Source organism: Physcomitrium patens, chromosome 16 (assembly GCF_059467195.1).
Source record: "Physcomitrium patens ecotype Gransden chromosome 16, ASM5946719v1, whole genome shotgun sequence".
Taxonomy (NCBI): Eukaryota; Viridiplantae; Streptophyta; class Bryopsida; order Funariales; family Funariaceae; genus Physcomitrium; species Physcomitrium patens.
This window is the reverse complement of record NC_143425.1, coordinates 14,727,336-14,746,134: the sequence shown is the minus strand read 5'-3', so window position 1 is coordinate 14,746,134 and position 18,799 is coordinate 14,727,336. Positions and strand designations below refer to the sequence as shown.

The 18,799-nt window shown below is 38.2% G+C and overlaps 2 protein-coding genes across 6 annotated transcripts; both read left to right on the top strand.

Moving 5' to 3' along the window:
• The first annotated feature begins 375 nt into the window (after window positions 1-375).
• LOC112293924 (zinc finger CCCH domain-containing protein 64) lies at window positions 376-5,062 on the top strand. 2 transcript variants are annotated; one of them, XM_090257155.1, is made up of 10 exons: window positions 376-566; window positions 684-957; window positions 1,383-1,533; window positions 1,783-1,902; window positions 2,220-2,337; window positions 2,469-2,968; window positions 3,221-3,554; window positions 3,945-4,041; window positions 4,292-4,434; window positions 4,700-5,062. In XM_090257155.1, the coding sequence occupies exons 1-10, from the start codon at window positions 480-482 to the stop codon at window positions 4,826-4,828; spliced, it is 1,953 nt and encodes a 650-aa protein (XP_090113281.1). In that variant the 5' UTR covers window positions 376-479; the 3' UTR covers window positions 4,829-5,062. The 2 variants fall into 2 exon arrangements, with proteins under 2 accessions (XP_090113281.1, XP_090113280.1); XM_090257154.1 differs by having other exon boundaries at window positions 377-566; window positions 4,289-4,434.
• A 2,379-nt stretch (window positions 5,063-7,441) lies between these two features.
• On the top strand, window positions 7,442-16,050 carry LOC112293732 (sodium/hydrogen exchanger 8). Of its 4 annotated transcripts, XM_090257153.1 has the most exons (25): window positions 7,442-8,189; window positions 8,397-8,752; window positions 8,881-8,931; window positions 9,132-9,223; window positions 9,442-9,519; window positions 9,771-9,928; window positions 10,077-10,178; window positions 10,330-10,447; window positions 10,620-10,672; window positions 10,832-10,897; window positions 11,029-11,073; window positions 11,187-11,236; window positions 11,326-11,510; window positions 11,693-11,746; window positions 11,982-12,089; window positions 12,222-12,468; window positions 12,605-12,703; window positions 12,828-13,028; window positions 13,130-13,227; window positions 13,490-13,621; window positions 13,728-13,946; window positions 14,166-14,372; window positions 14,492-14,738; window positions 14,826-15,070; window positions 15,177-16,050. In XM_090257153.1, exons 2-25 carry the CDS (start codon window positions 8,548-8,550, stop codon window positions 15,480-15,482), a joined length of 3,366 nt encoding a protein of 1,121 aa, XP_090113279.1. In that variant the 5' UTR covers window positions 7,442-8,189; window positions 8,397-8,547; the 3' UTR covers window positions 15,483-16,050. The 4 variants fall into 4 exon arrangements, 2 of the variants coding, with proteins under 2 accessions (XP_090113279.1, XP_090113278.1); XR_016507190.1 differs by lacking the exon at window positions 7,442-8,189 and having other exon boundaries at window positions 8,405-8,752; window positions 14,492-14,716; XR_016507189.1 differs by lacking the exon at window positions 7,442-8,189 and having other exon boundaries at window positions 8,405-8,752; window positions 14,810-15,070.
• The last annotated feature ends 2,749 nt before the right edge of the window (window positions 16,051-18,799 follow it).

Genomic DNA, 18,799 nt, shown 5'->3' with positions numbered 1-18,799 from the left:
ACTAACACAGACACACTCTTAACTGCCCCTTTGCATGGACAAATTTAGGGTTAGAGTGTGGCCTCAAAGACTGCCGACTGCCGACTGCCACGACGACGATGACTCTGGGGTGTCTACCTGTCACACCAATATGCTGACATGGCATTCCACTCGTAAATATCTGTCTTATATCCAATCAGATGCTCTGAATGCGTAAGCTTGAGGATGGAAGTCAATCAAACAACAAACTCAGCACGAATAAAAGATGGACGGAAAGATAGACGGATATGGGAGGGGAGATATTCCGTCCGTCAAGGGGGGAGGCTTGCGTTGCAACGGACGCCACGAGGACTGGCCCCAGCCGGTCCCACTATAAAGCAAGTTCGCGGTGTATAGGTGCGGGTGATGATGCGGATGCTACCGCAATAGCTTTCCCTGGATCGTGAACGTGCTGGATCAGAACGAGGCTCTCTCTGTCCTGTGCTTCTGGCGTTGCAACCATGAACGGCGGCAAGCAGGCGCCTCGGATTCTCGTGTTCGGGGACGTCCTCGGCCGCCTGGATGCTCTCTTCAAGCGCGTGCAATCGGTTGGTGCCATTGTGTTGTCCCACGTCTGGTCACGTCGACGTTTGTGTGCGCGAATGGTGAGTGTTTCGTCATAGCCGCGGTGATGGATTGTTCTCATTCCGTGCGTCCTTTGCCAGGTGAACAAGAGCAATGGCCCATTCGATGCTGCTTTGTGCGTGGGACAGTTTTTCCCGGAAGACGAACGGTGGGTGGAAGGAATGGAAGGGTACTTTACAGGGGAGAAGCCGGTTCCTCTCCCCACTTATTTCATCGGGGACTATGGGGAGGGGGCCAATTCTCTTCTGGCGCCGGCTAGAAAGACAGCATTGGACTTGGGCTTCTCCATGGGCGGTATCCCTGTCTGTGATAACTTGTTCTACTTGAAAGGCAGCGGCATTCTTAATTTGAAAGGTATGGTTTAGGGGCGTACTGAATGTAGGGTTTATCACTGCGGGTTAGGTCTTTTTACGGGGTTTGGATCGGAACATGGATGAATTTGGTTTCTGAGATCTAGGACAATTGACGGTGCTTTATAAGTGTGCGAAGCGTGGATTTGAGATGAAAGGGTTAGAGTGCTAGAATTTTGGTGGTGTGAGATGGTGCGAGGATCAGCATGCAATCAGCTGTAATTAATAGTCTGACGGAGATTCTCGTTTTGTTTTATACATTTATTTTCCTTCTTTCTGAGATGTAATGGAGCTGTAAAAACCTTAGTGGGTGTTGTTCGAGAACGTCGAAGTGTGGATGACAAAGAAAATTCTGATTTGTGAGGTGCGACGGCACCTATTCACGTAGTGGGTGCAGCTTGCTGAGTGAAACCTCCATGTTAATTTCAGGACTTAGAATAGCGTACTTGTCAGGGAGGTACATACCCGATGTGTACCAGAATGCAAGAGGGGCTGAAGCATCAGGAGGTCACTTTGAGGACGACGTGGATGCACTGCGTGCCATTGCAGACGACAAAGAAATAACTGATATATTTCTTTCATATCCTCTTATGACTCTTAAACTTTTAGAATTCTTGAATTGTGAATCTCAACACTTGTGTAGTGAAAATTTTCATACAGGTTGTGAAAGATACGACTTTTTTTCATTCTCCAGTAGAGTTGATATTTTCGTTGGATGTGAGCAGTTTCTGTACTCCGACCAATTTTTACGTTCTTTAGATGGTATGATCAATTTGAAACGTCTCTTCACTGCATGAGTAGCAACGTGGGTAGCCTTGACAAGAACCACTAATGAGTGGCCTCTAGGAGTTCACAATGCTGCTGACTCCTCTTCTGATCCGAATGGGATCGATTTAGCTTCAACGGGTAGCGACATCGCTGCGGAACTTGCATCTCTGTTAAAACCTCGGTATGTATTCTCTACCGATGCATCTAAAAGTTTGTCCGAATGTTTGTCATCTTCATAGTTGAAAGCGATTGATCGACCCAATGCTGTTATGCTTGTTAGCCCAATGGGAATCGTAGGTGTTGTTTTCTTAAATCCGCTCTATGAAACTGGACAAATGTATATATGATCTGGTTTCGCTGGTGCTACCAATCTTGAGTAATTAGAACATCTTGTTTGTCATCCGAGCCAGTGCATAGATTTTCTATTTATACTTTTATAAAGTGTTTTTTCAATTAGCCAGTTTTCGTAAAAGGTTCGAATCTCTTGCATGCAACCAGCTATCACTTTGCAGGTTCCGAGGGCGTCTTTTATGCACGCGAGCCATATATTAACCCCGATTCTACTCACGTTACACGCTTTATTGGTGTTGGAGCTGTCGGGAATGACAAGAAGCAGGTTAATACTTGGACTCCGTGGAAAACATAACTTCTGGAAATAATAGCTTTTTGATTTAATTCCTTTCCCGATTGAAGATCAACTAACTCGCTGCTCGGATGTGTGTGTGTGTGTTTTGGGATTGATTGCAGAAATTCGCTCATGCCTTGGCTCCAACTCCTGCTTCTGAGATGTCTCCGCTTGACTTGGCTGCAAGACCTACAAACACTACTCCGTCTCCTTACATTAAGGGAGCTCACAACAAATCGACAACTGGCACTACTCAGAAAAGAGATGTAAGTCAGATGGATAAAGCCAATGAAGAGAATGTTCAGCATTGGAGATACGACACGTCTCAGGGGAAGAGGCAGAAGCGTAACGATGGTGGTGATAGAGTTTGTTTTGAATTTGTAAAGCAAGGCTCATGCTCAAGGGGAGAGACTTGCAAGTTCAAGCATGACCTGGGCAATGGAGTTCCCATACCGAAGGGAGCCTGCTTCGATTTTGTCACCAAAGGACGATGTGAGAAGGGTGCTGATTGTCGTTTCAAACATTCTCTTGAAGACTGGGGACCTGCAGAAAAAGCGTTACCTCCAGGGTCTTGCTTTGACTTTTTCAGGAAGGGACAGTGCGAAAGAGGATCTGAATGCAGGTAACATGACTGGTGTTGTTAAAAGGTTGAATGGCTCGATTTTCTTTTTTTCTTGTTGAAGTTGTTGATCCTGAATGTCTTATATATTGTAAGGGCAATCTGGATGAAATTGTTTCATTAATGTGAAGAATTTTTCCAGCTTTTAATTTGTGTTTTACTTTCACATGGAAGCTACACTTCTCAGTGATTGTAGAGGTTGGCAGTAATATTTTGAACCTCGCCAATGTAACAATATCTTTTTCTGGCTCACAGGTTTAGTCATAGTCTGGATGATCCAAGGCCTCCTCGCGCACCCCCAAGTGCCTGCTGGTTTTGTCTTTCTTCGCCAAATATTGAGACACATCTCGTAGTGTCTGTGGGAGACCATTGCTATTGCGCCATTGCCAAAGGACCTCTTTGTCCTGGTCATGTGTTGATTCTCCCAATCGAACATCAACCTTCAATAGTGTCCTTACCTTCTGATGCTGAACTCGAGCTAGATAAGTACAAGCATTCAATAAGGGAGTGCTTTAAAAAGCAAGGGAAAGCCACAATATTCTTTGAGCGGTACCTGCAATTAAGAGCCGGAACTCATGCACATCTTCAGGTATTTTTAGTTTATCTCCAACTTACCCATGCTCAGATGCACGCGAACATGCCTTTCAGAAACATAGTGTATTTCATGTTTTATCCAAGTGTTTTATTCGCAGTAATTTTTTAGGAATACAACCGAAACACTAAAAATTCTAGAGATGTGCTTTGTTATGAAGAATGTATTGATTAGTTTTACTTCGGAATGCTTGGGAGGTTCTAGTGGACATTGTATTGTCTTTAGAAAATCACTGGCATAAAGTTAGAGGTCATGATAGAGATGCACATCAGGACTTGAAACGAATATAATATGAGGCCATCAAATGACGCCTTAAAATTTCTTGTTCAGTATGTGGTTGATGAAGTATTAGCCTTGCTAATGAACAAATTTTCCGTATTCCTGCAGGCTGTTCCTATTCCATTGTCCATGGCATCTCTTGCTCTGAGCTCATTTGTTTCGTCTGCAAAAGAAGTAGGCTTTAGTTTTGAAGTTATTCATCAGGGTAAGGATCGAAGAAGACATGTTATTTGTTCCACTCTATGTGCCTTCTTATTTTATTATTTAAAAGAAATTTCTGTAACAATAATTTATAAAATTAACTGCATACAATTTTTTATGCTGAACGAATTTGATTTAACTGACTGTCTGGTACTATTCTGGCGCAGCTGTAACTGATGTTCCTTTGTAAGCAGATACTTGAATTTTTTGGAGTGTTTAATATGAAATCTCTAAGAATCCCTTTTTTGCAGAAGATAATGATAATGAGGCAAAGCAGAGATTAAAAGAGCTAGTGGGAGGTGGCGTAAACTATTTTATTGTAGAACTTCATGAAGGCACGTTGCTGGTTCACCCGCTTCCGCAAGGGGAGAAGCTGCCAATGCAGTTTGGTCGAGAGGTCAGATTAGAAATAATCCAGTCTTTTTACGTGTGAATTCTCAGCTGCTTATTTATTTCCTGCGTAATGATTTGCCACTCATTGGTATGCTTGGGGTATGGAAATACTGAGTCAATGATCGCCTACACTGATTAGAGCATGATTAAAAATGGCAGAAGCTATCTCATTCACGTGTACACGCAGAGTCGGACACAAGGGCATCGAGGATGGCCTGCGAAGCATGTAACTATTGCATTGACTTTTTGTTGTTTTTCATCTTTCTCAGGTGTTAGCAAAAATACTTGGAACGCCGGAGAGAGGAGATTGGAAACAATGCAAATTAGATGTATCTGAAGAGACTGCCTTGGCAGATCAGTTCAAAGAACAGTTCCAAGAGTTCGACCCCATGCCGTGAATGTGGGTCGATCACATGACAGTATTTCATGCAATTATGTACATGATGAGATCGATTTGTTACTGCCCAAGTTTTAGATTAGTGCCCCACGACCTGGATCCTGCCCATCTTGGGCAGCACCTGGCTCTGCAAGTACCTGCACTGTATGCCGCACTTTTGTAAACGCCATACAGTTCCTTGGTGGAAATATTCCTAATACGGCCTCAATGCAAGAATTGTCATGTTTCTCTTGCAGTTATTTTGTGCAATTTCCAACACTCTTTACAATGAATTTATCCATTTTAGGTTAAATCTTGAGAGCTTAAAGGATTTTAAAAAGTTTAAATGAAAGTGTGTTCAGTGATCATTTCAGTAGCCTTTTTGATAATTGGTCGCACCTATGTATTCTATTGACTGAATTTCTTTAATAAACACACATTTCAATGACTATGTCTAATGTTTTAAGAGTAACAATTTTGAGGTTCAAGAAAAACCAATAGAAATGATCCTAAGAAAAGCAATTATGCTTCAATGTTTCTCAAATTTCTTGATTAATTCTCATCTAAAGATTAATCAAGATTATTATAATTAACCTTTTTATAGTAATAGATCAACCAAATCATTAGTTTAATCTTAAGATAGTTCTTACACATAAAACTTTAAGAAAAAATCCAACAATATCATGGTTATATAGAAAGGTCTATAAGCAATAAAGTAGAAGAAAGATATCAAAGAGGATCCCCACAAAGTAGAAAGAATTGTGAATGAGGTGGATAATGGTAGGGCATATATCTAAGGAATTGTTGAATGCTATAGAAAAAAAATATATATTTATTTTTTATTTTTTATTGCATGAAATAAGACAAGGTAGAAGAATGGGGCACTTTAGAGTATCCTACCTACTACTTCTCTAAGAAAGTTGTGCACATGTAGGCTTTTTATTGAAAAGTTTTTTCTTTAAAAACTTTTCTCTAGCTTGTTCTTTAATTTATTTTCTGATATTCAATTAAAAATTTGAATAAGCTCCTTTTTTATAGGATCTCCCTTGCCTCCAACTATTTTAAAACTTATTGATAAAAATTACAAATGATTTATATTATGATATATTATGGTATATTATGCAAATTATTGCAAATTGTTTTTAATATATATATATATATATATATATTAAAATTAAAAGCATTAACACTTCCAAAACAATACTCTAAAATAACATTCTATAGAATACGATGAGGATATTATCATTTTTTAGATACACTGAATGTTTTCTAATTATCTAAAAGTATATCATAAAAGACAAGACAAACTTATATTGTAGAGATGCTTGTAGTTAGTATATAATTAAATTTACTTATCAGATTTTTAAGTGTTCAAATATAAATTGTTACAGATTTATAATCCAAAGATCTAATAAATCTAAATATAAATAGTAGATTTTTTTATGTATGTGAATATATATAAAATAGGTTGTAATATTATTTTACCAGAAATTTTCAAGAAACTATAAAAAAAAAAAAAAAAAAAAAAAAAAACTAAAAACTAAAAAAACTAAAATTAAATTATTACATTTTTTTATAAAAATCACTATAAAGTTTTGTAAGATTTTGTTTTAAAGTATAGTTTTCTTTATCATTTTTAAATAGTTATTTTTTGAATAAATTACTCAAGTAGAGTAGCATAAAACACATGAATTATTTTATATATTTGATTTTATAACTTAGGAATTTAAATTACATATCTATATATATATATATATATATATATATAGTTAATTAAATAAAATTTTAATTCTACTTTTATTTTCATAAAAAAAAATTATATAAAACATACAAACAATATAGAATTTTGAATAGAACCTACTTTACATAATTAAAAATAGATCATTAACTGTTTTAAGTATTTCATTATCTTTAGATTTAATTTGAAAAGATTTAATTTGAAAATTTGACATAGAATTTAATTATTAAAAATATGCATAGTATTTTTTATATAAAAAATACATACATAATCAATCTTTGAAGTATCATATCCTATAATACGATACAAAAAGTCAAATTATATATTTTTAAATTTTTTTATGTTGTGAATAGAAATATATTGGTGAAGAAAAGTTGTCCTTCAGAACCTTCAACTCATTGTATTAGCACACTGAGATAAAAGGTCTTAAAGTGAACCAAATTATTTTTTCGTTATAATTTCAATTCTGGCTTCTTACATATTAGTTATAACTATCATAATAATAAGTGTAAGATTATATATATAGAGAGAGAGATAGTAAAATATTAAAAAATAGAATTTAAAGTAATTTTGACACAATTAAGATTTTAGTTCTATTGTGTCACCTTGAATATGATTTTTCCAATAAATTATAGAAAATTAATTTGGAATTCTATTTTGACACAATAGAACTAGAATGTTTTGGTTTTTGTTTAATATACAGAAGTGTGTTGAACACCCGTCAGTGTCGAAATGAGACCAACACATGGGCGATGCCGTGAACTGGTTGATGAAGTAATCTGAGCTGGAGATAAACGGCACCTGTTGCAGGAAAAAAAACAAAAAAATGAGAGTTTGTAGTTGGGTTCTCAGCTGAATTTCACGTTACCGTCGTCAAGGATAGCAACTGTTGCACTCAAGCTTGGATAAATGCAATGTTTTTCGCAGGGACTGGATCTATTGCATGGTTAGGAAGCATTCGCTGATAGCCGAAGAGTGGTTTTGCTGTGACGTCTGGAATACCCAATTCATTGCTCATCATATTAATGTGATTCGCTGTGGGTATTTTTGTTTTTTAGTTTATGGAAGTGTTGATTGGGCTTAGAGAGTTAAGGTGCAAGGAGGATTGTTGTTGGTTTTGGGGGTGTGCTCATACTCACCTGGAGCGCACGTACTTAGGATCTGCGAATGGTTGTTTTTAGCGAGTTCTTGGGCGGGATTGTGGAGTTTTTTTGTGCCGGAAAAAACGATCAAAGTGGAGAAGGTCTTTTTCATTTGGGATCGTTCTGGAGGTGTGTCCGGTTATTCTAAGTGTTGGAGAAGTTGGACTTGGTTAGGAGTTTGATCAATCGGATGTTCTACCGGAATAAGTTAGAATTCTGTTGAGTGCTTGCCCTCTGTTTCTTACAGCTTTTTTAGAAAGTCTTTCGGAAAACCAAACGTGTGTTGGTTTCGCTACTTGAAAGTTGACAGAAGGGAAGCTTTTCGTGTGCACATTGATGATCCAGATTGCAGGCATGTCCCGCAGCCTGAAGGCTTTGCATGTGAAGGTTTTGTGTGAACTCCATGAGCTCAGCCTGTTCCACGAATGCTCTTGAGGTATATTGTGATGTGGAGTCGCCTTCTCAAGCTCCCAGTTTGCTGAGAGCATCGCAATTCCCAGATTGTAAATATCCATTTCCCTCGGCTACACAAACTTGTATTTCCGGACAGTCGTTCTCCTCAGAATCCCCAAACTGCAACTATGGTTTTGGTCCCTTGTCTGACAACTCGCATTTCGCCTTTTATCACCACATTCCACGCTGATTTTTATTTATTTAATTATTTAATCTCACTCAATTGCGTGACTCACAGGGGCTATCTGGAAATGCAGGAGGGAGCCTATATGCAGATACTGGTGGCTTCACCTCAGGGATGACCCTCTTCAATTAGGGTGGTGGCTCATTCAACCACCTTACGGTTCTGGAAAATAACCAGAATCTAATAGAAGTTGATAGCGGCTGAAGGGACTAAAACTATCTGCAATGAATGTCCAGAAGAGCTCCACAGAGCCAGGCATGGGGGTCAATCCTTTGGCTGCAGACACTGAAGCAGTTGGCCCACAGGTGGCTGTTCTGTTTGTTGGGGTCTCTTTGTTCGTGGGAATGGCGTCCCGGCATCTCCTCAAGAACACTAGCATCCCCTACACTGTGGCGTTGCTTATCCTTGGAATTGGCCTCGGAAGCTTAGGTGGATTGCTTCTCTCCCTTGAAATATACGTAATTTTTGTAAATGCAGGTTGAAATGCTCTCTTGGCGATATTTCATAGTTTCAAGCCTTTAAAACCAACAATTTATTCAGGCCTCTTCTTTCTGCAGAATATGGGACCACGAACGGTTTGGGAGTACTTGGTGACAGCATTCGCATGTGTATGTATTGTCTCCTCTCTGTTGATTTCCACAGGTGGCTCTTTTTGAGTTCTCATATTACTGCCGCAATTTGTATTTTACGAAGATGCTTGAGACTGGGTTAATTTCTGGGTAAGAAAGTTGATAATTTGTATATGTCATCTTAATTGCAACTGTATCGTTCTTGGGAGAAATTTCACAGAAATGTTGCTTTTTTGCAGGGGCGAGCATTGATCCAAACCTTATTTTGTTCGTGTTTTTGCCAGCTCTTCTTTTTGAAAGCTCCTTTGCCATGGATTTTCATCAGATAAAGGTTAGTAAATTATAATTTTATTCATCCATTGTCCTTATGCAGACAGGATGTTGCTATCTTGTTTGAGGTAGCAGATCAACTTGCAAGAGGATTGTGAAAAAACCCTAGGATGAAAAATTGAGGTTTTTAATCCATTTTTATTTGAGGAGGGTGTTGTAGCTACAGCGTCCAACTTACACTGTTTTTGTTGTTGAATTGAATTGGGTGGGGTTGGATAGAGAGGTTTTATGCAAATGTTGCTTCTTGCCGCTCCAGGAGTCGTAATATCAACCATCTTTCTCGGTGTCGTATTGGTTGTGAGAATTTAAGCACCCATCATTCCCTCTTGAATCACATTCTCTTATTATTCTGCTGCGGCTACGTCTTGTGCATTATACTTTTTGAAGTGAAAGTTTATGGTTGGAGTCTACATCCTAGATTTTTAGAATAGTACGTTTTAAAGGTTTTTTCAGGAATACTTAAAAACAAAACAAAACAAAACAAAAAACAAAAAACAATCCTAACCTTATTAGACTAAGGGTTTTACGTTTCGGTAATTATGATACAGAAAATTTTGCCATATCATTGGAACTGGAGCACAGGGTTTTTGCTAGGAGGCTTGCTCAGTGCCACAGATCCAGTGGCAGTGGTGGCACTGCTGAAAGAACTAGGTGCCAGCAAGAAGTTGAGCACTCTCATTGAAGGCGAATCTCTGATGAATGATGGGTAAGAGAGCATGTATGTGGCTTGTCTAATGAAGCAATATTTGACTTCTTGATTAATTTAAGCCTTTATTTAAGTTTTTTTTTAACGTGATTATGGTGGGGGTTGTGACTAGATGATACTAATGTTGTGAAGTTTCTCTGAATACCAGGACTGTAATCGTGGTATTCCATCTGTTTTTACAAATAGTACTGGGACAGAAGTTTAGTTCTGGTGATGTCATATCATTTCTCTGCAGGGTTGGATTGGGAGCGTAAGTGATGTTTGAAACCCTATCTGAGTACATTGATTGCCTTTATTTGTTTACTGGAAAATCATGAATACTGCTTTTGGAAGATTTGCATTGATGGTTTAACTACCGAGGTCCTCTACTTATTGATTTAGGGCTCCAAACCTTCTTACAGGGTGGGCTTGGGACTCCTTTTCGGGATCGTTTGTGTGTGTTGGGTGGGACTGGTTTTCAACGATACCATCATTGAGATTACTCTCACATTCACAGCGAGCTACTTGGCATTCTTTATGGTAATGAGTTCTGCTCTAAGTCTTTTGATGGTTGATTGCCCAACCCTCATAGATCTTTTTACATTCTCGATACGACTGCTAGTCTTTCAGGTTTGAACTGGAGTAAGGGAAAGTCCACTAAAATACTGATTTGGAAATTTGTTTCGTCATGACCATTGGGTGTAACAATTAGGCTGAAGAAAAGGCTCATGTCTCTGGGGTATTGACTGTCATGACTGTAGGCATGTAAGTCCTCTCTCTGATTTCATCAGTTACGTCACAAGTACCAGCGATAGTTCGAATCAATGTAATATTTTTGAAGTCATTATAATTGTTTATCAACCCCATCTGTTTATCTGCATAACTTGAGTGGCGGAAATTTATCATGGCTACTTTCTTGTGTAGATTCTTTGCAGCATTTGCAAGGACAGCCTTCACAGGGGAGAGTGAACGAAGTATGTTTCATTTTTGGTATGCAAGTCCCTACTCTGTTGGAATAATATGACTTTTGCTTCTGCCATTAATATTCGGAACTATATGCAGCTACAGTTGCTGTTAGATCAGCGCTTACATTTGAGTGTTTTCTATGTTGGTTGAGGCAGGGAACTGATTTCCTACATCGCGAATACACTCATATTCGTACTCAGGTGGGCAATTTTCAGTGGCTCTGCCAAGACTAGCACTTAACTTTATATCAGTCCGATATTGAGAATTCAGATAGAAAATTAAGTTGAATATCTACAATGGTGGTGTTATGCAGTGGGGCGGTAATTGCAGAGAGCATCTTGAGAAGCCACGACAAAATTGAAGGTTTGTATTGAGTGGGGCTACGACCCAGCGTGACTTTATTCTTGTATGACTTTGGTATTTTATATTTTAATTCTTGCACATGGTTGCAGGGCGGGATTGGAGTAACCTGCTGCTGCTCTACATCTTTGTCCAGTTTTCTCGAGTTGTTGTAGTGGGATTGCTTTACCCTGGCTTGAAGTTCTTTGGTTATGGAATGAGCTGGAAGGAAGCCACAATCCTTATTTGGGCTGGTTTGCGTGGCGCTGTTGCTTTGTCACTTTCCTTATCAGTTGCTGTAAGTGCTTTTATCTGATGTAGTTGTGTTGATTGGAGGGTGCATTGTTGCATTGACTCTTGGCATTTGTTAAGTATTAGCATCAGGATCATATGAGTATCTGGAATGTCCCTGTTGAAATTACAATATCTGGAATCACTAATGATTTTAAACTTGCTAACTTGGATTGTGATCATTTTTAGCGAGTTGGACAGCACGATGCCCACACTCACTTCACCAAAGTGACGGAGGCCCGGGTATGTCATTTGTGTGTCTGATGATATTTATGCATGTCTTGAATTATAGACAATATCAGAATGTAAATATTGAATTTACAGGATCTATTCTATTTTAATGGTCCACGTTTTCTTGTTTTTCTTTTCTTTTCTTTTCTGGCTTAGGCCATGATTGTTATTCAAATTAGTTTTAAGGATATGACAAGAGATTCAGAGCAGGCTCTTCTTAAGTGTTGACATGCGTCCAATGTATCAGTTCGTGTTCCTAACAGGTGGCGTGGTGTTCCTTACACTCGTCATTAACGGATCTACCACACAATTCCTATTTCGCTTCCTCAACATGAATAATACAACTGAAACTAAGGTACTAGCATTATGGTCACGATTTTGTTTACTCTTCTACCCTGCTGGATTCATACAATCTTTCAATACTCCAATCCATGTTGCTGTCAAATTATTTGCTTTAGAAATATGGTGAATTTTTGGACTTGCGCAGACACGGATATTGGAGTTCGTCAAATATGAGATGTATAGTAATGCGTTAGAGGCATTTGGAGAGATGGGAGAAGATGAGGAGTTGGGGCCGGCTGACTGGATCACTATTCGCAAATATTTGAGCTGTTTGTCAAGCCTTCCGGAGGATGGCGAACCTGCTCACCCCCACGGCCCTCCAGGTTCTGAAGGTTCAGGGATTGAATATGTTGAGCAGCAAATGCAGGACACGCGGATACGCTTTCTGAATGGCAAGTTAACCACGCTGATATTTAGCTCTGCACCCATTTGAAACCGAAGAAAATTTAGGCTATAGAAATGTGTTACTCTTAAGAGCAATGTTCACGGTGTGTAAGTCCTAAGCTTTCAATAATATTTTTTGTGCAGGCGTACAAGCGGCATACTGGAGCATGCTGGAAGAAGGACGAATCACTCAAACAGCGGCTCGCATTCTCATACAATCTATTCATGAGGCGTTAGATCAGGAAACTAAAACATTGCCTTTCTCTTTGTAACTTATTGAGTTGCCTTTTTGTGTCATGTCCTTTTAACTGACGACCTGAGATATCTGTTTATTAAAACTTTGGTGGAATGGGGGATTTGGTGCAGGTAGAGAATTACAGTGGGTTGCAGGATTGGGAAGGACTGCGGTCGCACGTGCGATTTTCCTGGTATTTAGAGTATTTATCACTTCTCCCTCGAAGAGCATCCACTTTCTTTTTGATAGCACAACTGGAGTTCGCATGCTACATAGCTGCTGCATTTTTACGGGCGCATCGGATGACTCGCAACTACCTCCGGGACTTCATCGGTAGATCTCTGGCTTCCAATAACATCCTGAATCCATTGCCTTGGGTTATAGAACATCGGAACATCCATGCGTGATTATTCGAATTCTTGCTACGTGTGCAGGTGAAAGTTTCGTTGCAGAAGCTGTCATTCATGAGAGCGAGGCTCAAGGACAGGAGGCTCGTCAATTTCTTGATGATATCCGCCTTGCATTTCCTCAGGTGATATATGCTCAGCATTCTGAAACTCCCACTATTTTTATATTTATTTATTTGTATTGTTTTTTTTTTGTTTTTTTTTTTTGTTTTTTGTTTTTTTTTGTTTTTGTCCCGTTGCTTTGCGTTAGCTTTTATTCTTTTTCGTTTGTCTTTTTTAGAAAAGAAAGGCCTCATGAAAAAATCTACGCTTCAGCACTGGGGAAATAGAAGTTCTGCCACCAAAATTCATAACAAGTGACTCTTACCGTTGACCAATTGCATACAGGTGTTGCGGGCTGTGAAGACAAAGCAAGTAACTCATGCTGTATTGGTACATTTAACTGAGTATGTGAGAAGTCTAGGAAATGCCGGACTTCTCGAAAGCAAGGAGAGGCTTCAACTACATGATGCCGTCCAGGTTTTAGTTTTAACACGTTTCTGACTCTTGATATGTTTCTGTTCTATTTCATTGAGTTGTGTGGTTAATGAGTGCTGAACATATGAATTGCTTTGGTTAAACTTAGATCGACTTGAAGAAGCTGTTGCGAAATCCACCTATTGTTGAAATGCCAACAGTATGGGAGACACTGCATAACCAGCCTTTCATAGGAGCACTGCCAGTCTCTGTCCAAAGGCCACTTCTCGACGTGGCAAAAGAGTTTATGATGGTGCAGAGTACCATAATCTACGAGGAGGACAAGAAACCTGATGGAATCTGGTTGATTGCAAATGGCGTAGTTCAGGTTGTGTTCCTCAATTGTGTACGTTTTGTTTTTTTTTTGTTAGTTTGTTTTGTTTTGTTTTGTTTTGTTTTGTTTGTTTGTTTGTTTGTTTGTTTGTTTTTTTTTTTTTTTTTTTTTTTTTTTTTTTTTTTTTTTTTTTTTTTTCTTGGAAGTCATTTTTCGTATCGTTCCTGATACTTAACCCTGATATTCATGCACTGGCATATGCAACAATTACAGTGTAACAGTAAGGCAACCAATGGACAGCAATTACACCAACCTACATTCTCTCTTGGAAGCACGCTTGGCTTATTTGAGGCCTTGACTGGCAGGCCTTATTTGTGTGACATTGTCACACGTTCGGTGGTTCATTGCTTCTTTATCGAGCGCTCCAAAATCTTGTCAGTGCAAAAGGAGCACCCAGAACTTGAGGATTTTCTTTGGCAGGTTATGGTCGAAGATCTGCTATTTTCACTGAATCTTTTCACATGTCCTCACTTGTTTGTGGTGTTATCTATATTGTTTTTGGTTTGCACTTCGATGAATGTTATCCGTGCCTTGTACAGGAGAGTGCTTTGGCTATTGCCAAGGTAGTGTTGGCTAAGGAATTCGAGAAGGCGACATTACAAGATATACGTGCGCTGATGATGGAAGGCTCCTCAATGCGGATCTTTCTTCGGGGCGAGGTTTTTGAGCTTCAGCCCAAAAAAATTGGGGTGTTGCTGGACGGCTTTGTCAGACCAGAGAGTAGCTTCGCAATTATTACCGCTCCTGCAGGGCTTATGCGCAAGGTGCCGCTTCCTAGCTCCGGTGGTAAATGCGCCTTCCCCTTCCTAGTGAATATTATGTAATTTGGAACCATGTCAAGACCGTTTTTTAAAAAGCGTGTATTGGCCGCAGATTTTACTCGCAATAGTTTAAAGGAAGGCACGGTCTTCCACGCTGAAGCAAGGTCCCGGATCCTGTTCTTTGACATGGATTTGTGGCAAGGATCAGGACAGTTCCTGGCCGTTCCTCACAAGGATTGCCATTCCTCGCTGCGACGCTCCCTGATTGAGCATGACACACCGCGAGTTAATGGTCACCAATCCGCCGCTGATATATACTCCGCTAAGGCCTTAGAAATTAGTGTCTTTGGCTCCCAGGTATAAGTTCCTACTCCCAAAAACATAGGTACAAGCATTTGTTTTTTTACCCGCAACATTTACAGATGTTCTGAAGTCGTTCTTCCTTGTTGTCTGATCTGTTCAGATCGAAGGGAATAGCGAGAGCTGGAGGGAAGAAGAGAGGCCTGGAAATGTGCTGTCCCGAACCCACCAATCCTGCTCCAACCTCGTCAAACGCATGTCAATGGTCATGCAAGGCAGACCCAGCAACGACAAATGGTGGACATCGCGGCATAAGGTTGCCAGCCAAGGGAAGATGGACCTTGTCCAGCCCTTCTTGCACAAGAAGGAAACTGATCCTGGCTACTCGAGCGATGAATCTGATGGGGAGCACATTGTCAAAATTGGTTCTCTGAGTGCCCTGTTCTATCCTTCCCATCCTCACTCGTAACCGAATTGTTTTCAGGTATTAGTTACAACTTTCCCTTGCAATCGTGGCGACCAGTCCACCTCATTACTGCCTAGCAACGAAGTCTATCGTAGCCTGCAACTGTAGACTGCCGACACCAGATAGTGGCTCCAGGCTTGCAAACGGATTTTTTTTCTGAAATTGAGCCTGTAATCGTTGATACCTTTTTATTCGTTGGCAGCTGGTCTAGTTCTTTTTAATTGCCAGAAAACTTTGCAAGGCTTACCTTGATATCCTTGAATTTGTGGATCACTCACTCGGCACAACCCAGTTGGTGATCCTCGTTCTCATTTCTTTGTTAGACTTGGGAAGCTGCATTATACACTGAACCAGCAAACTGAACATGTCTAAGCAGGATGTTATTTGTTGATCCAATTAATGAAGGTGTACGTAGTTGCAGCAGTGGAGTTGTTGTCAGTATATGGGAGTTGTTACTGTCGATATCGTAGGACACTTTTTGTAGAGCTTGTAACTAGAATGACGTAAGATCTTGTAGCGTTTTGATTCGTTTAATTGGCGATTAAATATTGACTTCAGATTCCATGCAAAATGCGCAGCAAATTTCGGAATTGGGTTTATTATTATTATTTATCCTTTATACTTTCTATTCTCTTCGATATCCTCAAATTCTTTTGGCAAGTAAAACTGATGTTATTAACAGTGTATGTGGATACTAGAGACCTGTTTATGAATATGGCGGTTGCAATTCTGAATTGAAATGAAGCATGACAGTGTCGGATCATGTGGATATTTGATTGTTTGCTAAGTTAGAAGGTTATCTATTTATGTAAATAGAACAAAAATTTGTAGGCGTTCTGAATTGTCATGAAATATCTTTTCAATTCTTTGAACGTTGATTTTGGTTTGCCTTGATTGTACTTTGGAAGTGAATGATTTCACCAAAGCTGCAAATGCTTTACAAATTAACTTTTGATTTAAACATGGAAATATCAACAGAAATAGTATTCATCAAACTCTTGATTCCTTGATAAATGAGCAATGATAAGTTCATTGCAATTTTAGATCTTACATCAAACTATAATTTATTATGTTTCTCATTAGTACTGTTATCAATTATACATGGGTGAGTGAAAAGTTAAAGTTAAAATTAAATAAATTAGTTTTTTTATGTTATATAGTATGTTTATTTATTCATTTGTTTTTATTAGAACATTTGTTTGTAGAAGCATTTTGACCTCATTTTGAAAATGAAGTGTTGTCAAAAAGCTTACTAAAATTTTGATAAATCCACCAATTTAGATGTATAGGTGAGATTCACAATATAACATAAAGAAATAAGACAAAGAATATACATACATATACAAAAATGATAAAGCAACTCAAATGTTTTCTAAATCAATCCACCTTGAATGAAGAATCATTACACTTTCATTTCCATTCCCCTAGTTCTAATGTTCTCACCCTCCATCCATGTTTTCAACCCTTTTTCTTTTGGCTATGATCTAATATTCTTGCAAGATCCACAACCTTTAATGGCTCTCCAATACTCTTAAGGAAAAACTCCCACAACAATGTTTGTCTTATTCTCCTCACTCCAACACCATAATTCAATGTTCGTTCAAATGTTCTTAGCTTTTGTAAGCATTGTGACACCCTCTCTATTGCTAATTCTTCTACATCGTCTCTTCCATCATCTCCTTCACACCTCCTTTCTCCCACACCCCTCACCTCTTACCTTGCTCCATCCCATTGCCTCTCCACATGCTATGCATCCTTCTTGCCCTTGACTTAGTTATTGAATATGGCAAATCTAGGTTGCTCTAGATGCTTATGAAACATGCAGAGTAGCAAAAGCACAATAGTTGTTTTTGTAGAGATTGAGTTGAATCTCTCCTTGGAGGATGTCACACAAATTATATAAAATTTCAACAAGCAAAATTATATTGACATTGGTAGCATGAGCACAATGCATAGGGGACAATTTTAGGATGGCAGTGCAGTGGCAATGAAAAGATTAACAATTGGCAGAGTGAAATGATTAAAAATACATAGATAAATTTAGCAAATAGATTCAAAATTCTATGCCATATTTGATATTAGACTCTTATCAAAGTAATAGATTACTACTACAATCTTGACATATATCACTAAGAATGGAGTATATGCCCAACAAAATATTGAGAAAATTGATATATCCATCAAGAGATGCCAAAGTAGTGAAAGAGTTTAATTGGACTCATTGAATCAATGCAGCTATCAATGTTATTGAAGAATTGAAATACCTTCACTATAATTGTTCAACCCCCACTATTTACAAAGATTTGAAGCCGACTAACATCATATTCAATGCCTTTGTGGAAGTAAGGATAATCAATTTTTGCATTGCAAAGGCTTTGAAAAATAACAAAATTAGACCTACGACTTCAATTGTTGATACTACCAGTGGCTACTTGGCTCCAATTATACGACCCAAATCTATAATGGCTTATTCAATGTTGTAGATCTTGACATTATGGAAGGATGTGAAGAAGAGAAATTGGACAATTTGGACTAAGGAAGGCAAGTTGTTGTCTAAAGTATCATAGCAAGTAATCGCAATATAAAAGTATCCCTTGAAGTATTTGATTTTATGCTTTTATAACCAATTGGGACAAGAGAGAAGAGTTGAGAACATGAACAAAGGTTGAGAATTTGAGCACCTGAGAATGGATACAACATGAGAATAGGGATGAAAGTACAATTATTCTTCATCTATGTTGGATTTAGGTCACTTTATGACTTTAGTAAAAATTCAGCTTGCTTTAATATCTTCTTATATATATATATATATATATATAATTTATTTATTTATATATATATATATATATATATATATATCATATTATATTACAAACATACTACTTTGGTAAGATAAGATTTTAAGGATTTAAAGAAATGAAATAAAAAAGACTCATTTTATATCACAAACAAAGAGCTATAATAAGACTCAAGAATAAGACCAAAAGACTAAAGCTAACCTATAGGGATTTGCACTATCAAGATCAAAGATCATTTAAGCCTTGATTCTTATATATATATATATATATATACATTAGATGCAAGTAAACTTGAAAATAATTTCTTAATGTTTGGAGGTAAAGTAAGCCTTAAAGAACCTTCTATAATGATCTAAGATTTCTTTAAACCTTCTAAGACCTTTTGAAAGCTTTTCAAAATCTATTAGAATTTATTAAAGACTTTTTGGAATTATTAGGAATCTTTTAGAACCTTCTAAGGCCTAATAGAACCTTTTAGAAGTTTTTAAAATCTTCTTGCATTATATATCCCTAATATTACTT